Raw genomic sequence first — 18,204 nt, forward strand, 5'->3', positions numbered from 1 at the left:
CCGTTCACACAATCCCTCCTGACACACACCCCCCCCACAGTTGCCCAATCTGGCGGCCCCTTGCGCCGCCAACCTCACCATCTGCTAAGATGTGATATAATTGCTCCTTTAAAGGTCGTCCCCCTCCCGCTTCGGACTGGGGTTGCCAATGGCGTGCGCCATCGGGCACTATTGGCTCTTGAATTTCTAGGACCCACCATTTAAAGTGTGTGTGGGTGGGTGGGGGTCCCGCAGCAGTTGCTCTGCCATATGTCCCACTCATCCATCAAGAGCAGGAGCAGGGCTGTGCTTGGGGGTGGGGGCAGCCAGAACAACCAGAGCTCCTGGGGGAGGGGATGACAGCTAAGCCTGCTGCCTGCCCACCTGCCACCTCCTACGCCCAACCCAACCCAACCCGCAGCTTCTTCCCACCGCTGCCATCAGAAATCCCACACTGTATTTTCCATCAAACATTTAATTTTTAAATCAGGGGCCAGGCTCCTGGCCTAGGATTGGGGTGCAGTGCCTGTCAGGCTGCCTGCAAGTGGGATCTCTCCTTGGGGGGGGGTTCTCTGAGGAGAGGGTTCATTCTCACCCTCATTGAGCTGTGGCTCCTTAAAGATGAAGAGAGAGGCGCCTGGGCTCTGCCACTCCCCACCCCAGTGACCAGGGATTTGTAGCGGAGGGAAGGCCATTGCCACTGATGAGGTAGGTTCAAGTCCGGCTCCTGTGCTATGTGACTGTGGGCAAATGACTTTCTCTCCTCCGGCCTCAGTTTCCTTATTATGAATTGGACTTTGTAATCTCCACTTTGCCCCAAGCTGTTCTAAAGCACAAGGCAGAACGTTCATGGGGTGACTGTCAGATGTGTGTAGTACCAGCCCGTGGGGGGTGAGGCGCTGGTGTGTTATACCCTCCTGTGTCCTGGGGCAAATCCTTGAGGAAAATAATCCTGGCCCCACCTTGGGGATGGGGGGGGGGGCCCTCCTGACTGCTAGAGCTCCAAGCCTGGGGACCAGGGCAGCACTGAAGCTGGACATAGGGTGGACCGAGGCCGCTGCTACAGAACCCTGAGATGTCCCCAGACAGCCAGCCCCAGGCCAGGAGCAGGGTGGGGGTAGAAACAGCTGGGATGACCCTTCAGGGCCCAGAGGGCCAGTGTTGGCACCCCCTTACCCCACAGCCTGGCAGAGCAAGTTGTTGGCAGCCAGCTGACCTCACCTGGGCTTCCTGGAGGTACCCTCCGTGTTCCCCTTTTCTGCCTCAGCCAGCAGCTGCTCCTCTTCCAGTCCCAGTGCCGACAGCACCTGGGAGAAGCGGCGCGTGACCGTGAGCCGGGCATTGGTCTGAGGAGAGAGAAGGGTTCCCGCTGTGCACCAAGGCCCGCAAAGACACACTGAGGGCCTGTTACCCTGGTTACTCATGGGGTGCCAGCACTTCCACGTGGACAGTGGCCTGGTGTAGGGTAAGTATCAGGCTTTTCTGCCCTCCCGCCATTAGGATTGATGATGGAACCCTGAGGTCCTGAATGCCTGATGGCGGGCACCTGGAGTAGGGCGTGTGCATTTGTAGGTGGAAAACCCGGGCTGAGAGACTGGGCTTAGAAGGGCGGCGTCACGAGGACGCCAGCGAGAAAAAAAGAGAGGAAAGAACGAGAGCAAAAGAGAGACCAGAAGGAGAACGAGGAGAGCAGCAGAGGCCACGAGAGAACGCCGGAGAGCCCAGACCGAGGACTCGCCGGGGGCTGGGAGGCCCGCCAGCCTCCCAGCACCCCTGCCTGCCAGCCGTGTACCTGGTACACGGTTCAATAAAAATAAAAGCCTGCAAAAGCCATCGAAGGCTCCAGGACTCCTTCACCCGTCTGCTCGGGTCATAGAGATCCTGCTCTGTGCTCATCCTGCTGCTACCCCTGGGGTCCCCATCTAAGGGGACCCCTCCCACCTCACTTCCCTACCCACTCATCTGGTGAGAGACTCTTCTTGCACAGGTGCTAGCCCTCACCTGCATGGCCTGCTGGAACAGGTAGGGCCGGGCCTGCACCCTGTGCTGGATGCCCCGCAGCTCCTCCTGGTATTCTGTGAGGCGCTGCCGCTCCTGGCGCCTGCAGGGAAACCGCAGCTCACAGCCCATCCCCACTCACCAAGGATTCAAGGCCTCCCACCCTCACCTTCACAAAGCCCTTTCATTGCCATTCTTACCCCAGATTCCTCCTGAGGTCAGTGGGCTGGGGAGGCTTTTTCGCACCTTCCCACCCGTAGCCTCTGCGGCTATCACCCTCGGCCTCGCCCTCCTCCCACGATGATGGACACCTGGCCCCAGGGAGCACAGCGTGCGCGTGTCATGCACACTCCGGGGCCTAGGAGGGGTGAGAGGGTGGCAGGACCCCCGCCAGGCTACGAGACTGCCACAAGGCGACATGAGACTGAGTAAGAGCGCAAAGATCCATGGGGGCTGGGAGGTTGCCGCCTGGCCAGCCTGCGTCCACAACCCCATGCCAAGCCCGAAGCTCAGGAGGGCTGAGGGACGGCTCCAAGGGTGCAGAGCTGAGAAGGGAGGCGGCCCTACAGCCAAGCCACAGGGTTGTGCAGTCAGGGATTGCCCGCCTCCCAGCTATCCCAGGAAGAGAGGCCACTGGGCTGGCTGGAGCCTCCTGTTGCTGGCGCCCATGCCCCTGTGCCTGGGAGGGGGAGTCTGGTCCCCCCTCAGATAGTTTAGTAGGAAACGGACACACTTGCCAGCATGCTCTGTGGTGCTCACAAGCAGCTGGCTCAGAAGATGAGGCTGGGAAGCACAGAAATACATTGCAAATGAAAGAACACATCCTGCAAGCTGGAGGGTGCCCTGGGGAATCACAAACCCATTTACAAAACCCGGCGTATAACTTGTTGGGGACATGTTTGCTCAACAAGCAAAGCATCCTGGCAGCGAGATGGACGTCTGGCCGCGCACTCAGAGACCACAGACGGGGCTCCTAGCCTCGTGTTTGGGGCTGTTTTGATCTAGTCCTACTGGTTTTGAGCTTTTATAGTATAAGCAAACTTGCAAGTGTGTTGATGGGCGTAGAACAATTGAACCTGGAGCTAGTCAACAGCTGGGGGACTGTCGTTATTACCCGGGTGACCTTGGACCAGCCCCTCCTCCCTCTGCCTCTGTCTTCATCTGTACCAGCGGCAACGGCAACGTGACCGGGCAGGCAGCCTGGGCAGGAGGCTCAGGCCTGTGGGAAGCTGAGGGGTGGGACTCCTCTGTCCTTCCTCTCACACCTCAGGCTGCTTCTCTGCCCACCGGGCCCTCGGGGCCATGAGCATCCTACCTCAGCTCCTCCACCTTGCGCTGGGTGGCCCTGGGCCCCCGGCCTCCGCTGGGCTCATAGGCTGCCAGGCAGCGGGCCACCTGCTGCTGCACCCGCTGCACCCGGGCCCTCCGCAGCTCGGCCTGCAGCTGTTCTTCCTGCTCCTGCCGCTCCCACTCCTGCAGCAGGCTTCTGGAAGGTGGGGGCAAGAATGGGAGAATTTTTGGGGGAACAGGAATCTCATAGAGGAGCAGGGGCTTGAAGGGAGGGAATGTAGGAGCCCAGAGAGCCAAGGTCAGGAACGGGGTTGTCACAGAAGTCTGACAGGATGGAGGCTGTGCGAGGGGCTCAGCCCGCAGGCCCTACTCTATCTGGAAGTCTCCTGGCCTCCCCAACCAGGGATATGCCCCAACTCTGAGCCTACGCCGCCTGTGACCCCACCTGTGTCCCTGATTCCCCTGCAAGGCAGCTCTCCTTGAGGGCGGGGGGCCAGACCTTGTTCTCTCCAGTCCCCATTTCTATCAGGGTCTGTTGGTGTGAGGGAATGTTAGACAGATGGACAGACGGATGAATGATTGGGAAAGAGAAACAAAATGGCGGTGGGAAGCGTGGGTGCGTGCATGGAGGCGTGAGAGGTGTGGGTGGTAGAGTAAACAGCACTGAGGTTTATCTGGAACATTATTTCCCCAGATCCTGTGGTCTGATCCTTTCTGTCCTGGCCCAAATGTCAGGATTAGCAGGATTTTCCCTGGCTGCCCCCCAGGTCCTTCCATCTCCAGCTGTACATTGTGTTCATTTCTTTGTGAATTATCCCTCCAAGTAGAACGTGAGCCTCATGAGAGCAGGGTTCCTGTCTGTCCTGTTCACCAGCGATGGACCCGCGGATCTATTAGAGCCCATATGCAGAAAATCTGTTAAATGGCTCTTCCTCTCTCCATGCATAGGCCTCCCCTCTCCATTCATGTGGCCAACTCTCAGCCTGTAGAGCCCCGGGGGCTTCCAGCTCAGGTCCTTATCATCCCTCACTTGACACCCGCCCCCATCCGCCCACTCTGCTCTTGGTGTCTCTTGTTGCAGCCCCAAGTACAGCAGTTCCCTAACTGCGGCCCGCATTGATGTTTCCCCGTAGGGCTCCTATTCCAGCTGACCTTGAGCTGCTCGGGTTGGGCCAAGTCATTTTATCTTTATATCCTGAAGACCCATGAGTGGAGACGCAATATATGTTAACAGCCACTTGGTTAGTAGATGAACAGCTAGGTGGAAGATGGGAAATGAATGACTTGTGTCAATAAATAGCTGGCCAGTCAGAGGGAGGGCGGGAGGGAAGAGGGGGGCTGGGGCGGGCTGGTGGGCGGGCGGGTGGAAGGACTACGTGAAAGTCGGGGTGAGTTGAGAAATGCGGGGCTAGTTGTGAGGCTGAATGACTACGTGCTTCTGGGCGAGCTGGCTCTTTCTTGACCCCTTGCCCTGGGATCCCACCCTCTTCCTCCTCCCACCCCACCTGGTGGCCTCCTGTCGCTTGTAGAAGGTGCGGTTCGGCAAGTTGGCGCTCCAGCATGTCTCAGCATCTCCCACGGCAGGGGCCTTCCCGCTCCGGCTGGGGGACTGGACAGCCGCCCACAGAGCCTTCCAGGTCCGCTTTTCGTGGCCTGTCCAAGGGGGACAAGTCAGAGAGTGCCTGCTCCCCGAGCCCGCCGGGCAACCCCACCGGCGCTGGAGTCCAGCCCAGCCCTGTCTGAAGTCCTGGCTCCCAACCTCTCGCCCCATGGTTCGGCCTCCTGGAGACCTGAGGGGCTAAGCCCCACACTCACCACAGTGCAAGTCTTGCTGGAACTGCCGCTGCAGCTGCTCCAGGCCCCACGGCCCCTCCAGCTCCTGGGCCCTGGCCTTTTGCCTCTGCTGCCCTTGGGGATTGTTGGAGCTGGAATCTCTCCCTGGACACTGGGGTTCACCCTCACCCCAGGCCTCCTCGCCAGAATTCCACCCCTTTCTCTGAGGATGAGTCCTCCTCGCCTTGTGCTCCACTATCTCGGCCTCCTCTGTCACCTCTGCAGCCCGGTCCCCCTCCAAGGTGAACCCCAGCCTGGAGAGCTGGCGCTGGTCTCCAGGACTCAGGCCCCTCTCAGCCTCCAGTTCATGGGCCTGCTCAGACGTGGGCCCTGAGCCTGGCCTCTTCCTGGAGAGCTGCAGGTCCGCCTCATGGTGGGGCTCCAGTCCGTGGCCCTCTGCTCTGCCGCCCAGTGCAGAGTCATAGCCCCAGGCCCTGAGCTGCTGTCTCCTCTCCTGGCTCGGCAGGTCTGTCTTCCAGCAGAGGCCGGAGGTGTCCGGGAGGTGGGCCGTGGACTTGCCCCAGGGCTTGCGCTGGGGAGCTGCTGGGGGCAAGGGCAGGCCTTGGTGGTGGGAGGCCAAGGAGGACTGAAGCGGAGACTGGCTTTCTGCTGTGAAGCTCTCCCAGGCCCACTGGAAGGGGAAGGAGGGTCTCCGAGAGGAAGCGGAGGAGAGACTGAGGAGGGAGAGAGCAGCGGTCGGGGTCGGGGCGCTGCCCCCATCCCCCTCAGGGCCAGACACCCAGCACCCCTCCGGGCCTGTCCCCAGCCGCTTACTCCTCGGCCTCTGCAGAGTCGCAGTCTTTCTTGTTCTGGCCCCTGGGCTTCCGGTCCTTCTTTGCTATCTGCCCCGCGCTCTGGGCCCTCTGCTGCTGGCCAGGAAGGACGCCACCTCCGCGCCTGACACCCCCCTGGGTGAAGCGGGGAGAGGAGGCTCGGCCATGAGCGGCTTCCAAACCACCTCACACCACCCCCAGGACCTGCTGTGCGCCCTGGGAGCGCCTCTGCACCCCCCTTTTCTTCTTACATATCCATGTCAGTAACTTCAAGTGAATTTTTGAAATCACAAACACATGCTTTTCTCATTGTCAAGCAAACCCTCTGTTGACACTAAAAGCAACTTACCTCACCTCAACTCTTCATATCAAAATAGCAGCAGGGCCTCCCTGGTGGCACAGGGGCTTGAGTCTCAGCACTATGAAACTGTCTGCAGCCACAGCAGCATGAGTTCAATCCCCGGCCAGGGAGCAAACCACATGGCGCAGCAGACCTCTCCTGACTCGCCCGCTGCTCCACTCAGCAGTGGATTTCATCAGTCTGCCTGTTCTGTTCCCCACTCTGTCTCCGGTGAATCCTCTCACCACCCACACCTCTGGCCTGTATCCCAGCTCTTGTATGCATAAATAAATAAAATAAATCTTAAAAAAAAAATAGCAGCTGCTGTTTTCTGAGCCCTCCTGAGGGCTCTGGCCTTCTATGTGTTCTCCTTCCCGGGGCGGAGGTGCAGTGGGGTGCTCAGACGAGAACACAGAGGTCAGAGAGAAACACTGGACTGAATTCTCACTAGTGAATCCAGCCACGTCTGTTCCCAGAGCTCTAATTCGTCACCACTGCACTCCCTGCCCCTGGGGTCTGAATAACTCTTCTGACCACCACAAAGTGGAAGGAACTCAGCGTCTTTCATAAAAGCCTGTCCTCAGTGTTCCCTAATTACCCACTGGAAGCTGGGGAGTCATACCTGGACATCATCCTCGTCTCGCCCCCTTGTCCTTAGACCTGCCCATGTCCCTGCCCCCACCGGCCTCCCTGGCTCTCACCTGAGCCTAGTTAGCCTCCTGGCTCCTCCCAGGTCTCCCACAGCCCAGTCACCCCCAACCCCAGATATCCAGCCTGCCCCCAGGCAGTTGGAAATTCCCCTTGGTGCCCCTCCCATACCTGCTCAGCCTGGGGGATGCTGGACAGAAGCTCGAGCAGCCCCGTGGTGGTCCCTGGGGCCTGCAGCTGCGTGTCCTGCCTGGGTCTCCGGGACGTGGTCTTGATCAACTGTTGGTGGGTGTTTAACATTATTGGTGTCCTGCCCCACCCCCCACCTGCCAGCCTTGGAACTATCTGCCGATCTCTATGGCAACCTGTCATCAGCCAGTCTCAAGGGCTCTGGCAAAATGCAGGCCAGGAAGGGGCAGCCAGGGTATGTGATGGCTCAGGCCAAAAACCTGGTGTCACCCTTGACCCCTGCCTCTCACTCACCACACCTCAAGCACCAGCAAACCCCACTGGTACCACCTTCAAAATACATGCAAAATCCATTTCATTCACACCCCCATTAACACGCTCCCCCAAACACACCCATCTCTCCTCTGGGCCCCTCACCCAGCTCCCACCTTTTGCTCCATTTCTATTCTCTACTCAGCAGCCAGAGTGGTTCTGTGAAGAGCAGAACCTGTTGTGCCTTCGTTCCAAACCCTCCAAAGGGCCCCCCAAAGCTCTTCCATGGCCCCTGTCCATCCGAAGTTGCCACCACTGTCCCTGCCACTTTGGCCCAACCACATGGTCCCTTCAGCCTACCTACTGGCCCCCCCTCAGGGCCCCTGCACTTGCTGTTTATTCCCAACATGCCCTTTCCGGAAAATCCATGAGGCTCACTCTCATTTCTGCTAAAGTATCACCTGCCAAAAGCCACCTGAGGGCCTCCCCGGTGGCACAGCGGTTGAGCGCTGGGTTGCGAAGCTGCCCGCAGCCTCTGTGGCGCCGGTTCGATCCCCGGCTGCTCCCCGGCCACCAGAGGAGGGTCCCACATGGTGCGCAGACCTCTCCTGCCGCCCGCTGCTCCCCTCAGCAGTGTACTTCGTCACTCTGCCTGCTCTGCTCCCCGCTCTGGCTCCGGTGAATTCTCTCACCCTCCCGCACTTCTGACTGTACCCAGTGCTTGTATAAACAAAAACAAACAAACAAATAAAACATGTCTCTATTAAAAAAAATAATAATAAAAATAAAAACAAAAGCCACCCGGGCAGCACCATCCTCTTACTCTGCTTACCAACGTGTCAAAAATTCATTTGCTCCCTGGCCGTTCAGGGTGAGGCCCGGCAGTCCTCTCCCGCCTCAGCAGCAGCTGCTTTTGGGAATCACATCCAGCAGCATAAACGTGCGTTTCTCTCTTCACCCCACCTTCCCCTCCCCAGTGTGACAGCAAGGGCTCCACTTCCCTTCTGTGTCAGCTCCCGCTCCCCTGCGGGGGCCCCTCCAGCCAGGCTGTCCGCCCCTCAGGGGACGGCTCGGGCCAAAGTCCACTTCTCTGTCCACTCACGCCCCTGACAGTCAACCAGGCTCATGTTTTTTTTGTTCTGTTTTTTTAATTTTGTGTAGAAGAACTGAGGTGTGCCATGTGGGTTGGCTCCCTGGCTAGGGATCGAACTCAGGCCATGGAGGTGATAGCCTGAGACTGAACACCTAAGTCCCAGGGAGGCCCCAGGCTCGCATTTCAAACACCATCTTTTTGTAAACGAATCTTAACTTTATCAGTCCTCCAGGCTTCTCTCAAACTGGGAACTCTCTGCAGATGCCCATGGGCGCCCCTCTCCTGCACAGGGGTCCAGGGGCCACGGTGCCCTGGTCCAAGACTGAGTTCTCCATCTTCCCCACCGTCCTCCCCAGCTTGGCCTCCCTGTAGGCCTTTAGCATGAGGCCTAGACACCTCTTCCCTAACTTGCCTCCTCCTGCCCTGCAGGTAATGCTCATGTCAAAGTGTACCCAGAATCTGAACCCCTTTCCGCTCCCAGCCCTCTCACCCCCAGCTCAGGCCATTCGCCTGTCACAGAAACTTCATCATCTCTCCTCTGGCATCGCTCTGTATCTTTGTAGCCCTTCTCAAACCTCTGCTTAATCCAGGCCGTGGTTGTTTTAAAATTGTGTAAAATCTCTCTGTAGCGGGAAGGTTTACCACTTTAACCATTTCTGAGCGCCATTCCGTGGCCTCAGCGAACTCGCAGGGCGGGAGCCACCGCCGCCGTCCGCAGAGCTTCCTTCTCCTCCAGCACTGAGGCTGCACCGGCTTCCCCCCAACTTCCCTTCCAGGGGTCTCACGGTTTTGGGGACCACAGAGAAGAGCCCTGACAGCATGCTCGGTTTGTCTGTTCCATGGGCATTGGGGGGCTGCTGGAGGCACAGGTGTGCATTACCTGTTCACATCCCCACGCCCCAGTCTTGGGGGCACTGCCCAGAAGTGGAACTGCTGGGCTATATGGCAATTCTATGCACAACTTCCCAGTCCTTGCCAATACTTGTTATCTTCTGGTTTTGTTTTGTTTATGATAACAGCCTTCCTTGTGGGTTTTGGGTTAAAACCTGCAGTGGGGGCCCCCCTGGTGGCGCAGGGGTTAAAGTCTCATGCTCTCAAGCTGTTGGCAGCCAGAGTTCAATCCCTGGCCCGGGAGCAATCCACATGGCGCAGCAGACCTCTCCTGTCTTGTCTGCTGCTCCCCTCAGCAGTGGGTTTCAGTAGATCTGCCTGTTCTGTTCCCCACTCTGTCTCTGGTGAGTCCTCTCACCCTCCCCACCCCCACCTCTGGCCTACACCTCCAGTTCTTGTATACAGTGCTGTGAAGCTGTCTGCAGCCTCTGTAGCATGGGATCGATTCCTGGCCGGCCAGGGAGATGCCCACATGGCGCAGCAAACCTCTCCTGTCTCGCCCGCTGCTCCCCTCAGCAGTATTTTCAGTCCGTCTGCCTGTTTTGTTCCCCGCTCTGTCTCTGATGAAGTCTGTCACTCTCCGGCGCCTCTGGCCTGTACTCCAGTTCTCGTATAAATAAATAAATCTTTAAAACAAAAACAAACACAAAAACAAATCTTGCAGTGGTTTTGAAAACTCAAGTCCAAAGGCCTACAAAGGCTTATGAGACCCAAGTAACCCAGCTTCCTCTCCGTGCCCCGCGTCCCCCTCACTGCCTCTTTGACTTCTGACAGGTGAAACTTCCATGGAAAATGGTCTCCTTCCTTTTCCTGTGCACTGGAGCCTCAAATTATCATTCTCTGTACTGATTATCGATCCATCGAAGTTTTTGTATTTTGGTACTACTTTTGGTGTCTCATTTTTCTGGGAAGGCATTCACGTTAAGTTTTTCTATGCACTCACATACAGTCATTGTATTATCCTTTACACTTTGATATCTGAGACTTCTGTGGGGGCACCGGGGCAGGTCACGCGGGACCTGGTGGCCCCAGAAAGGACTTGGGCTCTGTCCTGGGTCCACTGGCAAGTGTGACGGGTTCCTGGGAGCTCTCGGAAGCTCCAGGATAGAATGGACATGAGGCTCCGCAGAGAGCTGCTGCTGGTCCCAGTTTGGAAGAAAATAGGGAGAATCTTTTTGCCACTCCCAGGGCCCTGGCCTACCTGGAGTATGTAATGGGACGGAGGAAGGTTCTGAAAGGGGGTTGTGTGATGAGATTGATTTGGGAGGAGCTGCTGTCATGCTCAGCCCCAACATGTCTCTCAGGAACTGGGGGGCTGGGAGGCTGCTTTCTCATCCCAAATCTGGAGTGAGTGCTTTAAGGAAGCTGCCTGGAGAGGCAGAGATGAACTCCTGTGGTCATCGCTACAGGAGACTTCCAGAAAGGCCACCAGGCACAGCAGGAGGGTAGCAGGTGGACCTGCCCCCCTAAACAGCTGTCCCCCAGAAAGGAGTCACCTTCTCCCCCAGCAGCAAGGGAGAAAGAAATTTCTACACCCACTTCCTTCCTCAACAGCAGAGGTTCTCAAACTAGAGGGGCAGGAGGGAGGGAGAAGGGGGGCCCCCACACCCCCTCTCCTTGTCAGCAGGGGCTGGAGCGTCTGGGGAAGTGGAAACTATCTCATGCAGTTTAGAGATGTGGCTGCCCCGCCGCACTGGGTGCTTTAAGTGAAGGTATGAGGTGACTTCAGGTGACGTGTTGGACATGAGGAAAGAAGTCACAGAAAGTCTGACTTCATGTGGGGGACAGAGAAAGTAGCCCCCAGAGGAAATTTACAGGGAGGTGGGAGGCAAAACAATCTTACACTCTCCTACGAATCCTGCTGGGCCAGTGGTCATCACCGCAGAGGACTTTGGCAGGAGGTGTGAGGGGAGCAGGTTCCTGTTGTTGAAAGATCTCTTCGGCTGCTGGGGAAAGATAGACAGGAAGGCCAGGGTGCAAAGAGGGGCTGTGGCCCAGAACAGGGATGGGGGCTTGGACAGGGGAGGCAGAGAAAGGGAAGAGGAGGAAAGGTCTGCAGACCGAGCCCAAGCCCCTATGGGGAGGGCAAGAGCGGTCAGGGCCACAGGGCCACGGGGACAGAAGAGACCGGCCAGGAGAAAGAAAAGAATGCAGAGGACTCCAGGGCAAGTGAAGAAAGTGTTCCGGGGGGAGGGAGTGACCGATGGTGACAAGAGCCACTGAGAGGTTAAGGCAAGGTAGAAAAATGTAACAACTAAATGTGGTAACTTACTTGTTCCCTAGGCCCAAGCTTCCTGACTTGGGCTGTTAGAATGTGCCTGGGGTGAGCCACACAGACTCTCTGCACGGATCCCTTGACACAGTGCGAGGAGGGGGACCCAGATAGACTCCATTGGTCTCACTGAGTTTGGAGACAGAGGTAAAAGACAGCTAGTTTGAGGGTAAGAATATCTAAGAGGGGGCCTCCCCGGTGGCGCAGCAGTTGAGCGCTGGGTTGCGAAGCTGCCCGCGGCCTCTGTGGCGCCGGTTCGATCACCGGCTGCTCCCCGGCCACCGGAGGAGGGTCCCACATGGTGCGCAGACCTCTCCTGCCGCCCGCTGCTCCCCTCAGCAGTGTACTTCGGTCCTTCTGCCTGCTCTGCTCCCCGCTCTGGCTCTGGTGAATCCTCTCACCCTCCTGCGCTTCTGACTGTACCCGGTGCTTGTATAAATAAATAAATCTTTAATTAAAAAAAAAAGAATATCTAAGAGGAGGAAGCTCCCTAGGGAAAGAGCTCCAAACCCTGCAGAGAGATCCCCTTGAGTTCTAGCAAGAATGTAAAATTGTAGTTGGTATAGGTGTAAACCTACAAGGCTACACAAGAACACTTTTCAAGAAAAGAACAGGGGCCTCCCTGGTGGCACAGGAGTTAAAGACAGTGCTATCAAGCTATCACCAGCCACTGCGGCATGAGTTCAATCCCCGGCCAGGGAGCTACCCACATGGCACAGCAGACCTCTCCTGTCTCCCTGCTGCTCCCCTCAGCAGTGTACCTCGGTCGATCTGCTTGTTCTGCTCCCCACTCTGTCTCTGGTGAATCCTCTCACCCCCAGCACTTCTGGCCTACGCCCCAGTTCTTGCATGCATAAATAAATAAAACTTTTTTTTAAAAAAGTAAAAAGGATAGAAAGATATATCATGAAGACATTACCCAACATCAAAAGTAAGGAGAGGTCACTTTCAGTCAGTCATCTTGGAAGAGGTGACACTTGAGCTGTACTTTAAAGGTTCTTGTAGTTTTGGGACAATGAAATCCAGAAGATCCCATGGGGGCAAAGTCAGAAAGGGGCTGGAGTGCATAAGAATGGGGCATAAGCAGCGTAAAAGGAGTTCATTATCACACTGGGAGATACGTGGGGTTTGGCAGAAGGTGGCTGTTAGAGAACTATCATAGTCTGGGGAGCAATGAGGTGTTTTCTATCAGTAAGGCAAGGGGCAGTCTCAAGATTAAATTTGAGCTTAGAGATAGATCTGTCCCCATAGTAGAGAAAGAGTCAGCAGCAGAGACTCTGGAAGCACAGCGGCCTGTTGGGATAATTCAGGCAAGAAGCAACAGCGGCGTGGGGGATAGAACAGCACCATTTCCTGCAGGTTTTGGTGCAAGGTGCGGCTCCATTCATTTCATGAGTTACTGTGGTCTTGTGGCTCTCCCCGGCTGCATATTGGACCACTTGTGGAGCCCCTCGAACTACCAAAGCGTGGCCCTGCCGGCCAGTCCAGTCAGAACCTCAAGAAAAGCACCCTGCATCCACTCCCAGTGACCCCAGTGCGCAGTGAGGAGCTGTGCTCTTGGCGAAGTTCAGATGCCTGGGATCAGCCACTGGGCTTGTCCGCTGCTGAGGGCCAGTGCCCAGAAGTGAGGCTGGCACGAGACAGGTGGTCATCAGAGCTCTGGAAATCTCAACCAAGCCTTCCCACACTCCTGTGTGCTGGGGGAAAGGCGAGGCCCGCTTCATAACAAGGAGGCTCATGGAGGCACTTCCAGCCTGTGCTCAAAGACGCAGGCTGATGGGATGAGCCCAGATCCTTAACTGGGATGCTCTACTCCCTGGGGGGACCCCAAAGGGAGGCTGGGTCAGAGAAGTGGTGAAGCGGGGCCTTCCGAGAAGGAATGGAGGGCTTGGACCCCCCGCCTGAGTTTCAGACGACTCCACACAGCGGGGCAGGGAACCCACAGGCAGGAAAAAAAAACTCAGGGGGAGGGGAAAGTGAAACCAACCCACACCAGGACGGGGGTGGGGGTGAGTCTGGGGCTGGAAACACTGACAGCCCCCCACCCCAGGAGCCAGGAAGGGGTGGGCCTCAAATAGCACGGGGGGTGGGGGGGTTGCTGCTGAGTCTGCAAGCAGGGCCTATGCCCACTCCCCATTTTCTTTGCTTTCATAGCCCTCCCCACCCCTGGCATTGGGGTGCAGGCTTATTTCCAGTCTACCGAGGCCCCCTCCCCAACTAGAGCGGAAGCCCTGAGGCAGCAAGTCAGTTCCCTGACATCCAGGTCACCTTCTGTGCCAGGCCGCCAGGCCCAGCGGCCGGGGACACGTGGCTGCATGAACGCGACAGTTTGCTGCCCTCGTGGGACACTAGCCAGGCGTCCTGGAAGACGACAGCGTCCACTATCTTTTTTCTTTAAACATGGCGTGCACGTAAAGGAGCAGTCTGTGCTCCTTGCGGGGTACTCCACGATTACCAGGGCACCGAAAAAATCTCTCTTTACCCTGGACCTTCCCTCCAGCCCATCCGGACCATTCCCGCTCCCCGACGCTGCCCTGACCCCACCTTGTGAGAGGCTTGCCCTTCCTATCTGCGGCGCGGGCACTTCTGTCCACCCAGGCCGAGGCACGTGGCTTGGGGCTGCCCGTGTTGCCCTCACTGAGCGGTCACCTGTCCCTGAGGAAGCACGATCACTGCCCCACTTTCCAGAAAGGAGGCCAAAGCAGATCGCGGGCAAGTCACTTGCCCACAGCCGCAGAGCAAGCAGCAGCAGCAGGCAGGAGGGCTGTGCAGGCACGTTCCGTTTCCACAGCCCCCGCTGTGCAGGGCCCGCTCTGGTCTTGTCTGTTTCCAGGCGGCACCAGGCTCTGTCCACGGGAATGTCCGCCAGGCCGTGTCCCAGGGACGACACCCAGGCAGCTCTGACTCCCCGCCACCTCAAACCACTCCTGAGACAGGACACGTATCTCTGCAAGGGGCGCCACCCAGGCGGGGAACAGTCGGGGGCACAGCAGCCACGCTGCCCTTTCAAGCGCCCACCCGATTACACACCTACCCAAAGCACCAGACTTCCCCCAAGGCACCCCACCTCCCCACCAGCCTCCGGGTCTATCTGACTTCCTGCTTTGGCCAAGTGATAGGTGCAGAAATCACACCCTATTCCATTTTTCTCACACACACGCGCACACACACGCACACACGCCCACACAGACACGGGGACCTGGCTTCAGAATGAAGCTCACTCACTCTGATGGTGGGAGGCGAGGGTCACACCCCCTATCCACCCACCCCCCCAGTACAAGGACCAGCTGGGGGAGTCAGAGTCGTCTGTGCTTCTCATCCAGGGCTCTGACCCGGGAGCGGGGGGGGGACAGGGCCCCCCGCAGGAGTGCTGCGTGGCCCTCTCACTCCTCCATGAATGGGGTTTCCTACTCAGATCTCACTTAGCAGTCTCCCTGGCCTCCGTGTATGATGACGGGGGACCCTCTTCCGGCCTGGGACTCGGCCCTCCTCCCTCATGCCCTACTGTCCCCGGAGCAGGTATCACCTCAGAAGCGCCATCATCATGTCTCCCCCCCATCAGAAAAACAGTTTGAGAAGCTTCCACTGGCAGGAACAGCGTCTGGGTCGCAGAAGTGCTCGCGGGCGGCGTGCGCTCTACCAGGTGAAGCTGCACGTTTCTGGGAGGCTCCCTGTGCCCCCCCCAAACATCCCCATCCAGGTGAGCATTAGGCTGCCCTCCACCACCATCAGTCAGCTTTGCCTGTCGTCTGCCTGAACCCCTGAATCCACTGGTGTTGACTCCTTTCGCTCAGCGTCTACAAGCTTCACCTGTGATGTCCGCAGAGCTGCGGCCTTTTCTTTCTCGTTGTTGTTCCCTGTCTGGCTTTCCTAGTTTCTCTGCTCTTGGAGCTGGGCCTTGGGGTGGCTCCTCCTGGCACTGTGAGCTTAATGTCGGTGGGCGCTTGCCCTTATCCCCTTGGGAGGAGACCTGGCAGTGGGAAAGCTGCCCGTGGGTGTCACTTGTCTAGCAAGAAACTGTCGCCACATCCTCTAAGGCGGCTGCAGCACCTCAGACACGCGCCAGCAGGTGAGTTCTGGTGTCACCACACCTCTCTGGCACTTAGTGGCACGAGACTAACTCCAGGTTTCTGGCGGGGGCCGTGTGGCCCCCTGCTGAGGTGCTCCGGGGTGCTCCTGAGTGAATCCTTAGCGCAGCGGGCGGGCCGCTCCACTTGCAGGAAGGGAGGGCCACACTGTGGCCTGCGGCCTCCGAAGACACACTGGTCTCACGGCGAGGTGGTGTGTGAGATGGTGGGGCCACAAGTTGGAATAAACCTGGACCCTAAAGTCTGCCTTGGAGAAGTGCCGCCCACTGCTCATACACCCCATCATGAGGCCCAGAGGAGCAAGAAATGAACTGGACTTGGAGTTCACCAGTGTGCACAGGGTGCGTGCCCATGTATTACACGGGCCCAGCTATGACTTGGACATGCAGCAGAGCACATGTTCGTTGTGGGGCCCACAACTAAGCTGGGCCCCACCTTACAGGCCGAGAACTGAGACACAGAGAAGCTACAGAACCGGCTCAAGGTGGGGTGAGTGGAAGAGCACTCGGGCCCGTGGCCTGGCTCCGAGCACCCGCCTGCCAGCACTCTGCTAGGCTGAGCCCACAACACCGGGGCCTCCTCAAGCCTTGGCCGGGAGGAAGGCAGGCTGCTCACGGCACCCTGGGCTCTTAGCCTGGCCCGGGGTCACCCAGTCTGCTGCTCTGGGCCCTCAGGTCAGAATCTCACAGCAGCAGCAGGAGCCCAGGGGTCCCTGCCTCTCCCGACCCCTCCTCACACCAGCTCCACCTGCTCTCAGCTCTGTAGACCCGAGGTCCACTCCTCTGGGGCTGCTCCTGGAAAAAACCACTCCCCACCCTGGCCCGAGTCAGTCACAGCTCTTCCGGTCACAAGTGACGGGAGCCTCACTGGTCTGGGGAGACGTGGTTGACCGGCTCTCACAACAGAAGTCCGGGGAGGACAGGTGTAGGCAAAACGACGTCACCAGAGGTCTGGGCCCCGAGTCCTGGTCTGCTCCGAGCTGCTTCTATCAGCACTGCCCCCCAGGACGGGAAGAGCCTGCTGTGGACCCAGCCCACACTCCACCCCCTTTGCTAGCCCAGAGAGGCCAAGGCCATCCTCACCCAGACTCCAGAGGATTTTGGGCTGCTGCCAGCGCCACACGAAAGCCAGTGACCTCGTCAAAAACTTTTCCCAAGGGTCCCACCTCAGCCCCAGGGCTCAGGTGTCACCCACCCCACCTGCAGCATCACTGCAGCCTGAACGTGTGTGGAGCTATGCCCGGCCAGGCTGATGAGCTGGTCCTGGCAAGGTCAGCTGTCCACACCAGATTCGGAGAAGAGGTGGTTCCCCAAGAGAAAGTGGCAGGGAGGGGTAATATATCCAGAAGAGCAGCAGGTTAAGAAGCAGACTGGACCCACAAACCCCGGGCCTGTCCACACCTGCCACCCACTTCCTATCCCACAGAAACGTAGGACGCAGTCGGGTAAAAACCCAATGTTCAATCCCCCACCCAAAGTCACTCACCACTCACCCTCTTTCCGGGTTGGGCTTGACCTGGGGCACCCCTCCTCAGTCCTCTGATTCTTCCCCCTCCTGTCCCTTCAGGCCCTCCCTCGCTACAAGCTGGCATGTCTACCATCTTAAAAACAAGACTTGGCACCTGCTCAGCCACTGTCCTCAACGCCACGCCAGTCCTGGCGTCCCCTCCTCAGCCTTCACGTCTTACCAAGCTACTGAGGCAGCTCTGGCGAAGCTTCCCTAAGCCTGTGAGGTGTGGTACATTCCACTGCGGCCGCTCCTCCTCCCAGACATTTCTGGGTTTGTGCCAGCAGAGGCTCCTGGGAGCCGTGGGCTGGGCGCCTGGTCTCTCTGCTCCTCAGTCCCCTTTGGTGGTCCCCCAGGCCCTCCCCTCTCTCTTCTGGGCTACCCTCGAGGTCCACACACCTGTTTCTAAGTCGTACACTCAAGAGCCAACCCACGTGTCTCTTCAGCTGTCTCACAGGCACCAAATTCATCACAGCAAACATGGGCTCTTCAGGCTATTCCTGCTCTTCCTCCTGTGCCCCTCAGCTGGAAAAGGGCCCCCCACCCCGCCCAAAACACTGCAGAAAGTGGAAGTCCTTAAGGACCCCCTCACTGGAGTCTGCGGGCCCCAAGCGCACCCACTGCCTCCTGCGCAGCCTCGCCCAGCAGCTGCTCCTGCGAGCTACGGCTCCGCGAGCTGCTCAGAAAAGGAGTGGACAGGCGGACGGTCACCGTCCTGCTCACAGTTGGCCTTCGACGCCCTCTCCCACCTCACTCCGCTCAGCTGCCATTGCCCCTCCCCACATGCCTCTCCCGGCACCTGGCCTGAGCTCTAGTGTCCCATGGCCAATCCCCTCCATCCCTTTGTGGCAGCCAGAGTGGACAGAAGGGTCTCCATCAGAGATGAGCGGTGACTCAGAGGAGGGCAGGAACCACTCAGGCTCACCCCGCACCGTCAGAAGTGTTGTCCCTCAACAGCCAGGGTCTCCCGCCTCCTCCCCTTAGCATCCCCGGTTTGGCCACCGCAGCCCCGCGCCAGCTCCCTGTGGGACAGCAGACGGACATGGGGGAAG

At 58.3% G+C, this 18,204-nt stretch overlaps 1 protein-coding gene across 6 annotated transcripts; it reads right to left on the reverse strand.

Annotated features, from left to right (window-relative positions):
- Nucleotides 1–468: 468 nt before the first annotated feature.
- On the reverse strand, nucleotides 469–7,193 carry TSGA10IP (testis specific 10 interacting protein). Of its 6 annotated transcripts, none has more exons than XM_054697462.1 (9): nucleotides 7,033–7,190; nucleotides 5,875–6,008; nucleotides 5,083–5,774; nucleotides 4,773–4,920; nucleotides 4,420–4,524; nucleotides 3,293–3,460; nucleotides 1,981–2,080; nucleotides 1,201–1,325; nucleotides 469–800 (listed from the first exon to the last, which is right to left on the reverse strand). In XM_054697462.1, the coding sequence occupies exons 1-9, from the start codon at nucleotides 7,159–7,161 to the stop codon at nucleotides 509–511; spliced, it is 1,893 nt and encodes a 630-aa protein (XP_054553437.1). In that variant the 5' UTR covers nucleotides 7,162–7,190; the 3' UTR covers nucleotides 469–508. The 6 variants fall into 6 exon arrangements, with proteins under 6 accessions (XP_054553437.1, XP_037373437.1, XP_054553438.1 ...); XM_037517540.1 differs by having other exon boundaries at nucleotides 3,293–3,463; XM_037517542.2 differs by having other exon boundaries at nucleotides 718–805; nucleotides 3,293–3,463; nucleotides 7,033–7,192.
- Between the last annotated feature and the right edge of the window lie 11,011 nt (nucleotides 7,194–18,204).

The sequence above is a fragment of the Talpa occidentalis genome, unplaced genomic scaffold (assembly GCF_014898055.3).
Source record: "Talpa occidentalis isolate TD23 unplaced genomic scaffold, MPIMG_talOcc4v2.1 talOcc4.17, whole genome shotgun sequence".
Taxonomy (NCBI): Eukaryota; Metazoa; Chordata; class Mammalia; order Eulipotyphla; family Talpidae; genus Talpa; species Talpa occidentalis.

What these genes read in the sequence shown, in the direction of transcription:
- TSGA10IP (XM_037517540.1), bottom strand. Translation starts at nt 7,161, where the DNA reads ATGTTAAACACCCACCAACAGTTGATCAAGACCACGTCCCGGAGACCC. An exon ending in GACTCTGCAGAGGCCGAGGA is followed by an intron (nt 5,775 to 5,874) that starts GTAAGCGGCTGG and finishes CTCCCTCCTCAG; the next exon opens with TCTCTCCTCCGCTTCCTCTC. An exon ending in GGTACCTCCAGGAAGCCCAG is followed by an intron (nt 801 to 1,200) that starts GTGAGGTCAGCT and finishes GCTTTAGAACAG; the next exon opens with CTTGGGGCAAAGTGGAGATT.